Raw genomic sequence first — 16,195 nt, 5'->3', positions numbered from 1 at the left:
CTTTAAAATGTATAATGTGGGAGAGAAGCAATTTTGATGTGATAAATTAGCCCCTGAAAATTTTATACCATCTATAAGCATGGCAGATCAAAACCAAATACAATAAATGCTATCGCTTAAAAGTTAGCATGTTTACTGCAAGCTTATAATTTCCCATGATTATGGATGACAAGGAAAATAAGAATGATGATAAAAATAAAAGTTTAATCATACATTTTAACAAGCATAGATGGAACATCAAAACCCTTTGGGAATATTTTGATATTATATATCTGTGATTTTGTTTCTGAAATTCAAATTTTTTCTAAAAAGATTAACATAGAGCAGGTGAATGACAGTTAACACATGTAAATAATGTGGCATAATCATATTAACAGAGACTCATAATGCTTTGGCCACAAGAAAAAGATCTTTCATATTTCTCATTTCTGTTTTTATTCTTTAGAGAGAGTGTTTCAAGTGTGTATAAAATCCATGATAAAAGTAAAATTATACAAAACTCCCACAGAATTAAAGAAATAACTTTCTTTTCTTGCAACTGAAGTTTAATCAGGAACTGTACACTTACATCTGCTATATTTTGGTTTGTTCCGAGGAGTTACGGTTCCTCATTTACTGGAGAAAGTATAGATGCCAGAAGGGTAGCTTGGCTGCTAACAGCAAGAAATTACCCAGCCCACATTTCCAGTCTAGGTGTGGTAGTGCTTTGAAGGGAGGAAGCAAGAAATCGCTCTGCTCTCCTTCTATTAATTCTGAATCCTTGGCTTCTAAATGTGTATGGCATGTGCAGGAGTGGTGGGTCTGGGGATTGGAGGAACAGGAAAAGGAGGGAAATGAAGATGGAGGAAGAGGTTCTGTGTGAGGAAAAACACACATGAAAGGCAGATGGCAGGAAGTTGGGAAGAAGGCAGCGAAAATGACACATACCGTAAGTGGAGTGAAGAGGAAAGGAGGTGGGAACAGGTGATTTAGCGGGTCTGTTAAATCTTTGATTACTGTAAGTTTATAAAGTGGATAGCTGTCAATTAAATACATGTAGTCAACAAATGTTGGAAAGTCAAGTTGATGGTATAAGGGAAGGCAAAAACTCACTGTCCTTTTAATTTTGTTTCCTTGTTCCAAACCTGGATTATAAAATGTATCAAATAAAACACTGACAAAAGACTGGACGGGGGCAACCACTGCTTATGTGAACTGAGGGCAGTAAATCTACTCAAATTAAAATTTCAAAACTGTGTGATCTGCATTCTTGTCCACCTACACACTATCCTAAACATCCTGCCATTAATTAGCTGAACAGCCCATCTAGTAAACAAGACTGATGGTTGTGGGGCTGGAAAAGAGCAGGAGTCAGCAAGTTGGTAGTCACAACAAACCAGCCTACTCCCTCAGATAAAAGAAAGGTAAATTTGTATTTTATTTTGTTCACAAGAAATCACCTTAATATAACACTGCCTTTCCTGTTGTTGCGGGCACATCACAGTTGTCACATCAGCAGGCTAGAAAAGCCATCCCATTCCTGCGGTAGGCATTCTGTCAAAGAAAAAGAAATCTGCAATGAATTATCACATCAAGTCAAACAAGGAAAGGAGGCAAAAAGCAAGCAGAGCCTTCTTCCTGTTTTGTAGACTCTGCTGGCTACAATCTAATAGAATGCTTAATCTGAATATTTCTGGTGGCAAAACTATAGCAACCATTCTGTCTGTTAAAAAGTTGGTGTGGTTAGCGAGTGGTTAGTGATTCTATTTTTGGGAAGTAGGAGATACACAAAATAAGACATCCCATTTTGTTAACTGATTGGGCTTGGTTAGGCCAAAGAGATGTATCGAATCTGTTTGTCTTTTATAAACATGTGTTCTCTATTTGACATGCTCAGGATCACTTCTAACTAAGTATCTTAATAGTCTATAAATTACTGACTCATTACTGGCCCTTCCTAGGCCTAATTTATAGTCTGAGTGAAAAGCTATCAGAACGGACACTAATAGAGGCCTCTCCTCCCCGGTAAAATATGATTATCTCAAAGGAGTTCTGAATTGTTCTGCATATCGTAGACAGTATAAAAAATGCAAATCTTAATTTTATATACATACCTGTACATACAGATGTACACATGTATATGCATGCTGGGATAAAATACTCCCAGAAAAGAAAGTGGGAAAATGGATTCTAAGTGCAAAAATATAATACATTCCAGTAAGGAAAGAAAAATTGCATGCTTTTCATTCCAAGAGATATATTTTGCATTTCAGTGTTGGGAGACCTGGACCACACAGGGTCTCTGTAACATCCTGAATCTCACCGTAAGACCCAGAGTGGAGAAGAACTAAAATTCAGGACTTAGGAATAAAATTTCCCTTTCACTGGCACATTTTTCATCATTTAAACTAGTAACAGTCACATCCAGAGAATTCATAACCTTCAACTGGATGGAATTTTCCTACAATCTGTTTTCAGAAAAACAAAGAAAATCATAAAATTTCATGTTAGGGATTTTCCCCCCTTAGGCTTATAACTCTGAAGCAGTTCTGGAGTCTGTATACTTCCAGCCCAATGAATTAACCTTGAACAGCCACAGCCATATTTTAAGAAATATAGAATAACCTTTTACAATCAAGATAATGCTGTGGAGGCAGTGAAATCTTCATCTTAAAAAAATAATTAAACCACATTAATAATTACACTATAAATGGAAAGTAGACTTAACCCTTTTAGAAAGACTTCCATCAACATGAGGTGAAACAAATACAGTTTTCTAGATAACCTTCTGTTAATCATAAAATTCAATTAACTTGAAAACCTTCTCTCCAAATATCCTGTTTAAGAAGATTTACTATGCTTGTCAGGCTTTGGCGCCCTGGCTGAAATTTCTTCGGTTAGTTATGCTGCTACGCAGTTCACTCCAGATCAGTGTAGCAGGGATGACAAAACAGTGGCACATTCCAAGTGTCATTCCTCAGTATTCTTTCTGTGAGCTTGTTCTTTACCATGGGGCTTTTTGTGTTGTACAACACTCCTGGATTGAAGAAAACATTCTAACAAGGACTAGAAAATTCCAACTCTACTTCCTAAAATTGTGCGCTATAGAACAGTGTTAAATGAATGCCTCAGAGAGCCACAAATAACTTGTAGGAATGCACAGGGTGTCTTCCCACAACCACAGGCAGGGGAGCCTCATCTATGAAACAGCTCCTACCACCATGGCTGCCTTACAGAGGCTTATGCCAAGGTAATACTCTTAGCTTCCTCACCCTGGTATTTTAAATTTTACAACCACAGTGACAATCTTTAACATAATGTACTATTTAAAGCACAGGGATGGTTTTATATGGAGTTAAATGGACCTAGGAGTAAGGCTGCATTCCTTCTAAAGGTAGAGTGTTGAAGTGAGCCTTGCTTGAGAAAGGAGGTTTTGGCTTAGAGGGAGACTGAGTCTTAGCTGGGTTCACCTGAGAAATAACCAGGTTTTAATGTTTTCAGACAGGGCAATATGAAATAGTTCTTATTAGCATGGAAAAGGTCACTTTTGAAAGATCAATTCACCTTCACAGGTGATTTATCACTGCTTTGCAAACAATTAAAACAGGCGTATTTAATAACACAGATCCTATGAGAAAACCAAAGTTTAGAGTTGACCCAGACTTCTGTGACGAGTTCTTCCTATTTTAATTCTAAAATAAAGAAGGAACAAACAAGCATGTGTAATTAGTGAAGAGTAATTTCAGTAAACATATTCCCTAGGGTCCTCTATTTTGAGTCACTGCTTTTTCCTTTTGATGTACAAAGGATGTACGTTGTCTATGTAAGGCAATTATGGGAACGTCCCAACTTTGGCATGCTTTCCAGAGTAAGCAACTTTACAGGAAGATGGATGAAGACAACTCATCTTCACGTCAACTGTAAATTTCTCTCTATTTGTGTTGCAAATGTTGAAACTAAATTTAAACATTGCTTGGTGTGAGGGCCTTCCAGAGGCCACATTCTCATGGAATACTTCGTGTCCCACTTACTTTCTTCTGTCAGACCCTATGAATGATTCCCAGTTCTGTATCTTTACAGACACCCCTAGTTAGTAAAATCCAGGCTTTGACCAGAAACAGGACTTCCACCCACTACTGAAAGTTATAGATTAATCAATAACACAAACAGACCTCCCCAACAAACTGGATTCTACATGCCTATATACTACTTAAGGTTTATTTCTTTTTTTTTTTTTTTTTTTTGAGACTGAGTCTCGCTCTATCGCCCAGGCTGGAGTGCAGTGGCCAGATCTCAGCTCACTGCAAGCTCCGCCTCCCGGGTTTACGCCATTCTCCTGCCTCAGCCTCCCGAGTAGCTGGGACTACAGGCGCCCGCCACCTCGCCCGGCTAGTTTTTTGTATTTTTTAGTAGAGACGGGGTTTCACGGTGTTAGCCAGGATGGTCTTGATCTCCTGACCTCGTGATCCACCCGTCTCGGCCTCCCAAAGTGCTGGGATTACAGGCTTGAGCCACCGCGCCCGGCCAGTTTATTTCTGATTTAATAAAGTTCTGTTCTCCACATCAGTTGCTCCTTTGTGAATTTGCTGAAAAGGTCAGACATTTTAGTATCTCTTAAAGTTCACAGCAAAGACAATACTCAATGTTTTTAAGGCCCAATTAGTTCTAAAATTAGGAATTCATAGCTCCCAGGTTTTTTAAAATTGAGGACCCAATTTTGGACATTCATTTATAGCACCAAATTATGACCTGTGCCATTATGTCAATCTACCTGGATAAGCAGATACAGATTTTACCTACTGCACTGGGCACTGGTGGGGTAATTAATTTCTAAGCGTGCACTTTTTAAAATGACTTTTTTTTTTTTTAACTTCATATGGACAAGCTAGAGAAAACATTTAAATCCCATCGTCGTTTACTTCTGTTTTTTATGGGTTACCATAAATTGGTACATCTTAAGGGATACAAATGAATATTAAAAAGATTAATATTTTTCTTAAGCAAAAGGACACGTTACAAAACTTAATTTTGTAGTTCCAACTTAAATATTACTGTGTATTATTTTTGCTATTGGCCTAATTATTAGAACATTAACTATAAACACCAGTCTTTCTTCCAGTACAGACTTGTTTTATTCTACTACTTTTCCTGATTCTCTTCTGCTTTCTCAAATCTTAAATAAACTAGCATAAGAATTTCACTGTAGTAAGTCCCAAACTCTCTTACAAATACTTTATTTCTCAAAGGCATAAGAAAGAGGTTTTGGTTCTATTGTCTGAATTCCTATAAATTTGCTTAATATGATTTTGGCAAATCTTTACTGAGTTCTTACTCTGTAAATCACTGTGTGCTTGGTGGTACAACAGGACACAACGATAAATAGACAGTCCCTGGCTTCACTAAACTTCCAGTTTCACATTCAAGTTTTAACCACCACAAGTAAAATGCACTGAGAGGTCATTCTCAACGTGAGAAAGGAGGAAGAAAACAAAGCTTTTGGTTTTTTGCTTCTAATCACATATTTAATTTGAACGTACACTTTAGAAAGGCACGAGATTTGTCTATTTCTCAAAGTAGGGAGGGGCAAAGATTAAAAAATGCTGAGACACATGGTTTTATGGTTTATGAAATATTTTCATGTCTGTATCTAATTTGAGCCTTACCACAATTAGTAAAAGAGTAGATTTTGGATTTAAAACCCAGGGCCTGTGTTCTTTTCATTATACTACATTGTCTTACAATAAACAAAACAAACCAGACAGTCCCCTGCCCCAGTTCCACCCACAGCACTGTAGATACACATATTCTCTTAGTCCCAACCCCAACAAATTCAGTTCTTGCTAAACATCACTTAAAGGGTAAATTACAATTTTATTTCAAATTTAAGCTAAATCAGCCAGGTACAATACTTCAGAGTACAGACATGGACCTTGAATCTAAATCATCCTCACTTTGGAGGCTTTCTCAACTACTGCTTATTTTCCAAACTAACTTTAAGAATAGTGCATAGTATAGAACATTGCACCCAAATCACTTGGGGAACTTTAAAAGATGCAGATGCTGTAGCTCCAGTTCTTCAAAGCCAGTGGGTCTGAGTGGAGTTTAGGCTGTGGAACATTTTAGAAGTATCCCAGGTACATAGTGAGAGTTGAGAACAGTGGTAAAATGGATGAGGAGACCATTAACAGGACCCAGTAATGGTTTTGTCAATAAATGGAACATTTTCAGAATCTGTCATGATTATGGAGTAAATATTTCCTAATGGAAATTCTAATTTTGGCATTTAGTAAATTTAACATGGAAGAGGCAGAAATGTGAAGTTTTCAGACTGTGGCTTTTACCCACAGCAGATGGGTTACCTATATCTCCACACTTTTAGGTTATCTGTAGACGAGGCATTGCTTTCCCCCCCGCAGATGCTGAGATGCCACTATTAGGAGCACAGTCTGTCTGACTGCCACAACATGTTTAATACTATAGTGAAAAAGGAATTTGGAACTAAGCCTGCTAAAGCAAGCTGAACAAACCCTTTACTAACATCTAGCATCAACAATAGAACTTTGGAATTGGAAAGTATCTTTGTGAATTCCTCTGGCCCCATTCTTAATTTAACATGAAAAAACTAATGCCCAGAGAGAGTGACCCGTCCGCAGTCACATGGGGAAAAGCCCAGGATTCCTGACTCAGTTTAGGGCTTGTTGCAGATGGTTCTGATTCTGCCCAAAGCTATATGTTTAGCTTCCCCAGCCTTAATGGGGAAAACAGATGCAGGGAAAGAAACAGTTTTTCTGGATAAAGAACAGCCCTTGGGAGCAGAACAAAAGTGAAGAAACTGGTGGTGGTGGTGGGAGGGGGTTAGGGGAGGGGGAAGGAAGGAACACAATTATGCCCGAAACAATATAGCTGAGCAGGTAGAGGTCAAGCCATTATAAGCTTTGAGTTCTACTTTGGGCTTTTCTGCTTTATGATTAGCCCTCCCCTGGAGAATCACTTAATTTTCCTGAGTGCCCAAAATAATAATTCTGATAAATCAACAAAGCATCAAAATAAGATAAATATAGCTGAAAGGTTCTGTGGCAAATGTCTGCATCTTTAGGACCTTCAAGGGGGTGATACACCATGTGTTTTCATGGAAGTCTTACTATGGCTATGCTCGGTGTCTGATTTTGGGCTGAGCAAATAACATGGCCTGCGTGGAGCTATTTGGAGTTGGCAAGTTTGGGTTAAATTCAGCAATAAAAGGGACAATAAAAAGATTTGGAGAATACATTCACCCTCTCCCAAACTACTGTTAAGTCCTAATTAACTAAGTATAGATTATAGATGCTTTGTCTCTAGGATGATTTGTGGGCCACAGGAGCTGCCCTGTTACCAAGAGCCTGGGGGTTTTCCAAATTCTTCACATCCTGGGATGTGAAGGCACAGAGGGTTGAGGTTGAAGGGGATGAAGATGAGCACAGAGGGTTGAGGTTCTACACTGGCTTTGCTTTGCTGGGAGAAAAAGGTAGGGAGGCAGTGGAATAAACTAGAAGGAATAGGCTTTCACTAACTTTTACTTATTAACTTAACCTAAATGTCTGGTTTATTGGAATACTCAGTTGAGCCACAATTGGGAAAGTAGGTACATTTCTGAATTTCATGTATAAATGCTGTTTTGATCAACTAAATTGTCCCCCTCTCTGTCCCACCCCACTCCCAAGCTTTATAGTAAAAATCAGTCGTGCTTGTAAACAGGCCTTTTTCAATCTCTCTTCTAGTAGAAGAGACTATGCCAAATTGTCTCAAACTTAGGTTGTTTCATATTCTACTGCTTCCACATGTCCAAATTCAGCCCTGGCCTCTGTGAGGTCATTAGATTCCGAGTCTAAGCCCTCTCTTTTGCCTAAGATCCAGCCCTGGTCTCTGTGAGGTCATTAGATTCTGAGTCTAAGCTCTCCATTTGCCTAAGAAGATGACCATGCCCTGAAAGACATATTGTTTTGTTTTAATACTATAAATCTTGGAAGCTCAGGAGTTTCATATGAAAGCTATGCAATCGCTTTTTAAAAGATAAAATATGCCCCTTTCTTTGCTGGCCTTGTGTCTGCGTGTGGGCAAGATATTTAATTATAATGAATAAAGCCGAATGGTAGTCTAAGACTCTTAAAATCAAAGTGGGAATCATGGCTGAATTTCATTAGCAAACATAAATAAAATAGGCACATCTTGTTTGCACCATGCCATGTGACTTTTCTGCTTTTGATAATTTCATTCTAACTCTGATATTTCAGAGGATCTAAATTAAACCATATGATGTATAACACTGTATAACATGCAAAACTCATCATTAAACATTTTTCTTTTGTATACTTGCCCTATGTTATAAATATCCTGTCAGAAGCAGAGCCTTGATTTAATGACAGTGGAGGGAGCCCTGCCCTTTAAATAAGAGGTCTTCTCTGGCTGGCAGAATGGGAAAAAAACATAGTATTAACTCTCATTGTAGTCCAAGTAACCCAAAGCCCATAAATCTTGAGGAACTTGTCATTTTATGCCTGATTTTTCTCTAAATCTATCTCAGTCTCTTATTTTATTAAAAATACTAACATTGGGCTTTTATAAATTCTTGAGTTATTACCAAGTTGTTTCAGCAGTCTGAATACAAAAATCTCTAGATTAAATTTAGTCATTAAAAATTACCATTCATAATAGCCCAAGTCATTGCAAATTATGACATATATTAAGACTTTTTTGTTGTTGAGCAAAATAATTAAGTGGTTAATACAACATTGTATTTTAGGAAAAAAAGGTTTTTTGTAAATATTATCTTTGGCAATTTTATGAGACTATGTATAAATTATTCTTTCCATGACACTGTATGCACTTATATACATCTATGTTTAATAATAATTTAATGCCAATCATATTAAACTTGTCTTCAGCCACTTTTATATTAATGACAATCAAAACAAATGTCTCAAATTATTCCAAGCTGCAAACACATATAAGTAAGCATTTTAGGTTCACATACTGTTACCAAAAATTAGAATCAATAGTAGATTTGTAATAGATAACATAATATACTCTTTTTTTACAATCTTGATTTTATAGCCATGTTACTCAATTGGATTTTCAAGGTCTTAGACAATACTGATACAAGATAAAAACAAAAAGAACAGCCAGAAAGTGCCAAATTGGCAGGAGTTAGTAACCCAAATAACAATTGTTTGGGGGCTAAGCTCTAACAACAGTGAATTCTCATTTCACTTGAGTAACCTATAACCTTCAGAAGGAAGGGAACTTAATGTTCTATTTATTTCTGTATGTCTAAGGCATAACCCAATGCATGAAATAAGTTAACTGCTTAATAAAGAGTCATCTAATGAATGAAAGAATTTGACTAGCAGGTGGCTTCTTTTCCTCTGGGCAATACTGGGAAATGCTTGATGTGCTCATCATTAGAGCAGGGGCTGGATAGTCTCAGTTCCCAAAATTGGACTCAGACCACACACTTACTGTTTTGCAAGAGAACCATCAGCACTGGTTATTAAGAAAACTAAATAAGTGACCTTCATAGCCCAACTGCTGGCAAGAGTTGCAAAGCAGTTATTCTGATATTAGGTCTCAGTTCCCACTGGGAGCATTTCTGGGCTTCTCCTTACTAATTATCAGTCAACAGTGAAAACTTATGCATCAATTAAGCCAATTGCTTTGTTTGCCAGAAAAAGTATTCAACTCATCTAAAACAACACTGTGAAATTATTTTGAGTCTATAAACATTTTAGGTTCAAATACTCTGTTATCAAAAATTATAATCAACAGTAAGTTTGCAGTAGATAATATAATTTTTTTTTACAATCTTGTTTTTGTAGTCATGTTACTCAGTTGCATTTTCAAGGCCTTAGACAATACTGATGTAAGACAAAAACAAAAAGAAAATACTGTTGCTATGGCCTTCCCCCCCCTTCTCAATGGCCTTTGCCACATTAAAACACAACACAAGGAGTAAGAACACAGAGAGCAATAGCTGTTTGCCAATGGTCAATTTGATTGGACAGTAAGGAAATTACAGTTAAGGTCTTTAAGATTTAAAGACAGTGAATAAAAAATTATGACAAAAATCAGAAGATGGTAGTTAATAATATCAATTACATTTGGTAGCCACCTGAGAAGATATATTTTTACACTTGATTTTAGCCAAAAGGCTGAGAAATGATAGAAAAGGTGTATGTCTATATGAACCTACTGTCATTCATTCACTTATTCAATCCAAAAATGTAGAGTACAAGGTACAGTGGATACAGCAGGATCACAGATGTGGTTCCTGCCCTCTGTGGTGAACAGGCTGAGGGGGAAGATACATATTGAATAAGACATTGCCAAAAGTGATGGAAGTTACAAAATGAGAACAGACTGCAAAGGGGTATATAAGAGGGCAGTAGAGGTAGATGGGGTGATCAAGGAGGCTTCTTGAAGAAGTCACACAGCTGAGATCTGAGTTGGGGACGGGAAGGGGATGGGTTTGGGGGACAAAGAAGTATTCCAAGTAAGGCCAAGAGAAGAGAGACCCTGACTTATCTTGTTTCCAAACGCCAAGCTATAGGCTTAGTCAATAAATGTTAAATCTGAGACACCAACCCAAACTACCTACCACTAAAGGGCTTATCCAAATTCAGGTCAGAGATACTCATAAGCATTCAACCAAGTGATTCTTTTGAATCACTGCTTTAGGGCCTGGCATAAACTCTTTATATTAAATTAGAGTACTCTCTGTTGGCATTTATTTCCCAGGTGAACTGCTGTGGACTGACAATAGGGGGGCATGCCTCTTCCATGCCTTTGTGTCTCTTTCCTTAAAGTTAGGTGTTCTGGAGACACTGTGAACATACTTTTACCTTGTACGTACTACACATCTGTATTTCTAAAACAGAGTTGTGTTAATTAAATTTGCCATGGACATTTACAATAATATGACTTAACCATTCTGAAAATTTATCTCCAACATATCATAAATAACCAAAGTGTCTCCTCTGATGTGGAAAAATTAATTTGAACAGAGCTATCATATTAAATGACAAGATCTGAGTTGTGGAGCCATCCTAAGTCAGATATGTTATTTATGTGGTAGTGACAGTACTCATTTTACTGGATATTATTCTAATTAATTCTAAAAGGTGAGCTTTTGGGTTCATAGTAACTAGGATCCTGCACTGGCCCAGATCACTCTTATCACACTATTGTCCAAGTCAACTGCCTATTGGGTACACTGTTTCACAAACACAGTGAAAAGGTTTCGGTTTAGCACATCAAAAATAATGTTGTTTGTTTCACTATTTTTTTTTTTTTTTTTGAGACAGGGTCTCGCTCAGGCTAGAGTGATGTGGTGTGATCATGGCTCAATGCAGCCCCAATCTCCCAGACTCAAGCAATTCTCCCTCCTCAGCCTCCTGAGTAGCTGGGACTGCAGGTGTGCACCACCACGCTCGGCTAATTAAAAAAATTTTTTTTAGAGATGGCAGTCTCACTTTGTTGCCCAGGCTGGTCTTGAACTCCTGGGCTCAAACGATCTTCTAGCCTTAGCTACCCATCATGCCTGGCCCCTTGTTTCACTTTTAACAGAAGTTATTACAATTCAAAATACTGACTAAAAATATTTTATTACTCAACAGCCAAATTAACAAAATGGATCTTCAAAAGGGCCTATAAAAAATTCAGCACCAGTTTTTGACTACAGAATTAAGAAGTCAGTTGAAATTCTTGTTCCAAACTGGTTGGCAAAAGTTGAGATCAGAGTCATCCTTACAAAAGAAGATGGCTGTTATATTTCAATAACTTTTACTGCGATTTCTTGAGGACTGGCTGCATAAATTCTCCCTTTGTGTATTCTGTTTATATAGCAGTCAAATGAAATGTAAACAGGCATTCTATAAAATATAGCTTCACAATGTATAATCTCTATGCTTAATTCAAGGAATAATTTCAACTAGGTCTTAGGAGAAGGGCAAATGGACCTTCCTCTGTCTCTCCAGTCCAGCTGGTGGTGGAAGTGACTGGGTACGCTGGTCTCACTACTTTCGGGACTGCCTGGCCTCCTGTGCATGCAGCCAGTCTCTTGTTCAGCAGACCCGTGGGAGGTGCGAGGAGGTAAGCTATTGCACAAGTAGCTGCCAGGAGAAAAGATGGGAGAAAAAAGCAAAAGAAATATAGTATTTCAATCAAAGTCTAAAATTTGTAAAAGTGGTTTTGGTCTCCATATAGTAAAAATATTTATCCAAGAAACTCCTACTCGGGTGTGAACATCCTACTTCTAGTGGGATTTTGTTTGGCAAAGGTCTGTGAAAGAGTGGAAGCTAATACAGAACATGTCTATAAACAAATTTATTTAGTTAGTACAGACTGACACATTCACTATAGGATTTCAGCAATTACATGTGTAAAACTATTTCCTATAGTGGTTTCCTTTTGTGATTTTTCTAATTTATTCAATCTAGGCCATTTTCATGCATTGACTCTTAGAAGCCCTTTAGCCACCCAGGCTGAAATGAACATATGGAGACTCTATGCCTTCTTTCCAATTCTTTGTGTAAACATAATTATATGGTGATATTAAAGAGTCAAACTTCCAATGAAAAAGTCAAATAAGGTTGCAATACCTTAAAACATGATGTTGTCATCTAACTTTGGAGAAGAGAAATTTGAGAGTTTGGCTATGATAACGCAAGTATTATCTCTCTGTCTTTGTCTGTGATGTGCCTGCTTCCCCTTTGCCTTCTGCCATTATTGGAAGCTTCCTGAAGCAGATGCTGCCATGCTTCCTGTACAGCCTGGAGAACCATGAGCCAAGAAAACCTCTTTTCTTTATAAATTTCCTAGTCTCAGGTATTTCGTTAGAGCAAGCAAGAGTGTCCTAACAGATATTATTAATTATATGAATTAATAAGTTCCACCTTTTAAACCCTGTTTTAGCCATTATCATATCTCCTATAATGTCTGACATTTAGATGCTCAATACATATGTGGTGAATAGAATTTATTTAAATACTATTCAAGTTAAGGTAGTCCCTGCTATGCTGTGAATATGGTTTTTCCCCACCAAAACTATTTTTTTAAAGCCTCACCAAAACTAATCGTAAGGCTTGGTCCTCAATGTGGAAGTGTTGGGAGGAGTTTAAAGACACCCACATGGGAGGTGCTGTGCTTCTCGTAGCCACTGACCAACAAAATATGTAATGATTGGAAGCCTTCAATCATGTGTTTAAATAAATTTTGTTAATCACAATGGTATCTAATATGCAATGATTAAAAGCCTTCTGTAATGTATTTAAATAAATTTGATTAATCACAATGGTATCTACATACAACTGAAAAACATCAAGAAAAATCAGTTATTCTCCCTATTAGACAATGCTTAATGCACCTTTGGGTCTGCGGATGTCCCACTGTAAGTATAAGGCTCTTGGGGAACTCAGGTTTGGAAACGCATCTCTGGTCTACATTTGCTTATTCATTTGTTCATTCACTCATTCACAAGTATTTATTAAGTGCCTATGACATGTCAGGCACAGTTCTTAGTGCTGGAGGTGTATCGTGAATACATGTAAATCCACTAAATCTTAAGTCTGTCTCTGTGTATGTGTATGTGTAGGGGGTGTACACATAATGACAGTGGTAAGTGCTATAAAGACAAGGCAGGATGAGGTGACAGAGAGAGATGGCATGAAGGTGTTACCTCAAAGTGACATTTAGAGGCCTGAATGTAGAAAGCCATGCAGACACCAGAATGCAGATGGCCTATTAATGGACAGCAGAGTGTGGGTGCTGAAATAATGTTTAAAAGGAAGGCTTTGATAGGATGCCGGGAACATTGAGAATGACCTGTCTTTCCAACATTTTTTTGTGTGTATATTCTCAGTGAAATGCACATGGTAGGCTCTGAGGAATCAGTCATGGTTCTTATTATATAGGAGTCTCACTTTGGGCCTGGGGTGGGCAGAGGAAGGAAATTACTTAGATGTATGTGTGTATCATGTATATGCATACATGTATACTGGATTTAGAAATATAAATCTTTATTATTCATTAATAATTAATGTTTATTAACATTTATTTAGAAATAAATGTTTCTTCTACAAAAATAGGTAAGAGGTATCAGTGTCAGGACATGAGATCATGAGGCTAGTCAGTGCTGTCCAATTGTCTTGGGATTATTTCAATATAAAGAAATGAATGGAAAGAGAGTAAGACATTACCAAGCATAAATCATTTAAAGGCTTTTCATGCTGTCATATACCTATTTTTTTTTAAAAAAATACTTACATGGTACATAAAGATAAGAAAGATTAGTTTTACAAATACCAGTGATATCAGAGCAGTTTCATGGTCTGTGCTTTGACACAAGGGGAACACGATGACAGCCAGGCCTATTTATCCAGTCTCCTGTGAGACAGAAGGGGCCATTTATCACAGTACTGTGTACATCAGCACAAGGTTATGGTGGTGACTATGAATACATGCTTACATCGGAATGAATCATAAGGAATGTTAATGATGTCACTTGTTTTTGGTGGGAGCAAAAAGACATTGCTCAATGAAAAAGACCCATGTCTACTGACTTTTGAAAATAAACATGTTGTTACGCGGAAGGGAATTATCACCTGGGCACACTGTGGCTACCCAAATGGCCATCCACTGAAGGGAGATTGGATAAAAAATATCCAATATTGCTAGAAATTTTATAAATAGTAAAAAATTAAAACCTAGTTTCAGGACACATGCAATTCAGTGTGCTAACAAAAAAAAACCTTTTTCGTAGCAGCAAATTATTATAAATTGTTTTATATCAGTGCTTTAAGTGATATACATGAAGAAGCATTAGAAATTTCAAAATGAGTCATGTATACATACACAAAAATAGGCAAAAACAATGGTGCTGTACAATCTGATAAAAGACATACATAAAAACCCCACAGCTAACATCAGTCTTAGTGGCGAAAGTCTAAACAATTTTTCCATAAGATCAGGGATAAAGCAAAGGTATCTACTCCCACTGCACCTATTCCACCATTAATACCAGCTGAAATAAGGAAAGAAAGCAAAAGGCATACACATTGGAAGTGTTGAAATAAACTGCCTGTATTCACAGACAATAATACAATTGTTTACATAGAAAATACCAAAGAATCTACAGAAAACTTACTAGAACTAAGGAGTTAGTAAGGTTATAGGATACAAAATCAACATTAGAAAAAAAAACCTTTTATTTCTATATCTAGCAGTGAACAAGAAGAAAAAATTAAGAAATTAAAACAGGACAAAAACATAATATTAATCAGGGGACTCTTAAAATACATGTAAGACCTGTACAATGAAAACTACAAAATACGACAGAGGAAAAATTTTAAATATTAATATATAAGTGGAGAGAGATACTGTGTTAATCGATCAGAAGACAATATTATAAAGATATTTTTCCATAGACTTATCTATAGAGTCAGTGCAATTCTTTTCTAAATCCTACCAGGCTTTTCTGTAGAAAGTGATAAACTGATTCCAAATAAAAACTCAAAGCACCTTGAAGAGCCAGAAACACAAACACACACATGCGCACGCACAGAAAAAGAACAAAGTTGGGAGGATGCAGACTACCTGATTTTAAAGCTAGAGTAATCAGGTCAGTATGGTATTTCTACAGATAGAAATGCAGATCAGTGAAACAGATGAGAGTCCAAAAAGACCTACACGTTTTTAGAGTATTTATTTTCAGCATAGGTGCCAAGATAATTCCATAGGGAAAGGACATTCATATGCAAAAAAGTGAACCTTGATTCTTACCCCATACCATGTACAAATGTACTTACCCCATACAGTACAAATATTAACTGAAAATGAATCATAGACAGAAACATAAGTAACCATAAAAATTCTAGAAGATGTAGGATAAAATTTTTGTGACCTTATGATAAGCAAAGCTTTTTTAGTTAACCCACTTATCTGTAAAAAAAGATGGATAAATTAGACTATGTCAAAATTAAAAACTCAAGAGAAATGAAAACATGTCCATATTTTATAGGTGAAAATTTGTATATTTTTATGTAAACTTTATTCCTAATTGCTCAAAACTGGAAATATCCCAAATGTCCACTACAAAGAAAACAAATGTGGTACACCCATAGAATGGAACACTCTTTGAAAATAAAAAAGGAATGCATTATTGATACATGCAATAACACAGATGAAC

General features: G+C 36.8%; 1 protein-coding gene across 1 annotated transcript in view; it reads right to left on the bottom strand.

The window, feature by feature from the left end:
* Nucleotides 1-418: 418 nt before the first annotated feature.
* LOC113225056 (transcription initiation protein SPT3 homolog) overlaps nucleotides 419-16,195 on the bottom strand; it is a 108,025-nt gene continuing 92,248 nt past the window's right edge. The window contains exon 5 of the mRNA XM_026455477.1: nucleotides 419-1,533. Coding sequence (XP_026311262.1) covers nucleotides 1,492-1,533 — 42 coding nt within the window. The 3' untranslated portion in view covers nucleotides 419-1,491. The remainder of the gene's footprint in view (nucleotides 1,534-16,195) is intronic.

Source organism: Piliocolobus tephrosceles, chromosome 5 (genome assembly GCF_002776525.5).
Source record: "Piliocolobus tephrosceles isolate RC106 chromosome 5, ASM277652v3, whole genome shotgun sequence".
NCBI lineage: Eukaryota > Metazoa > Chordata > Mammalia > Primates > Cercopithecidae > Piliocolobus > Piliocolobus tephrosceles.
Note: the sequence above shows the minus strand (reverse complement) of the source record. Positions and strands in the feature narration are given on the sequence as shown.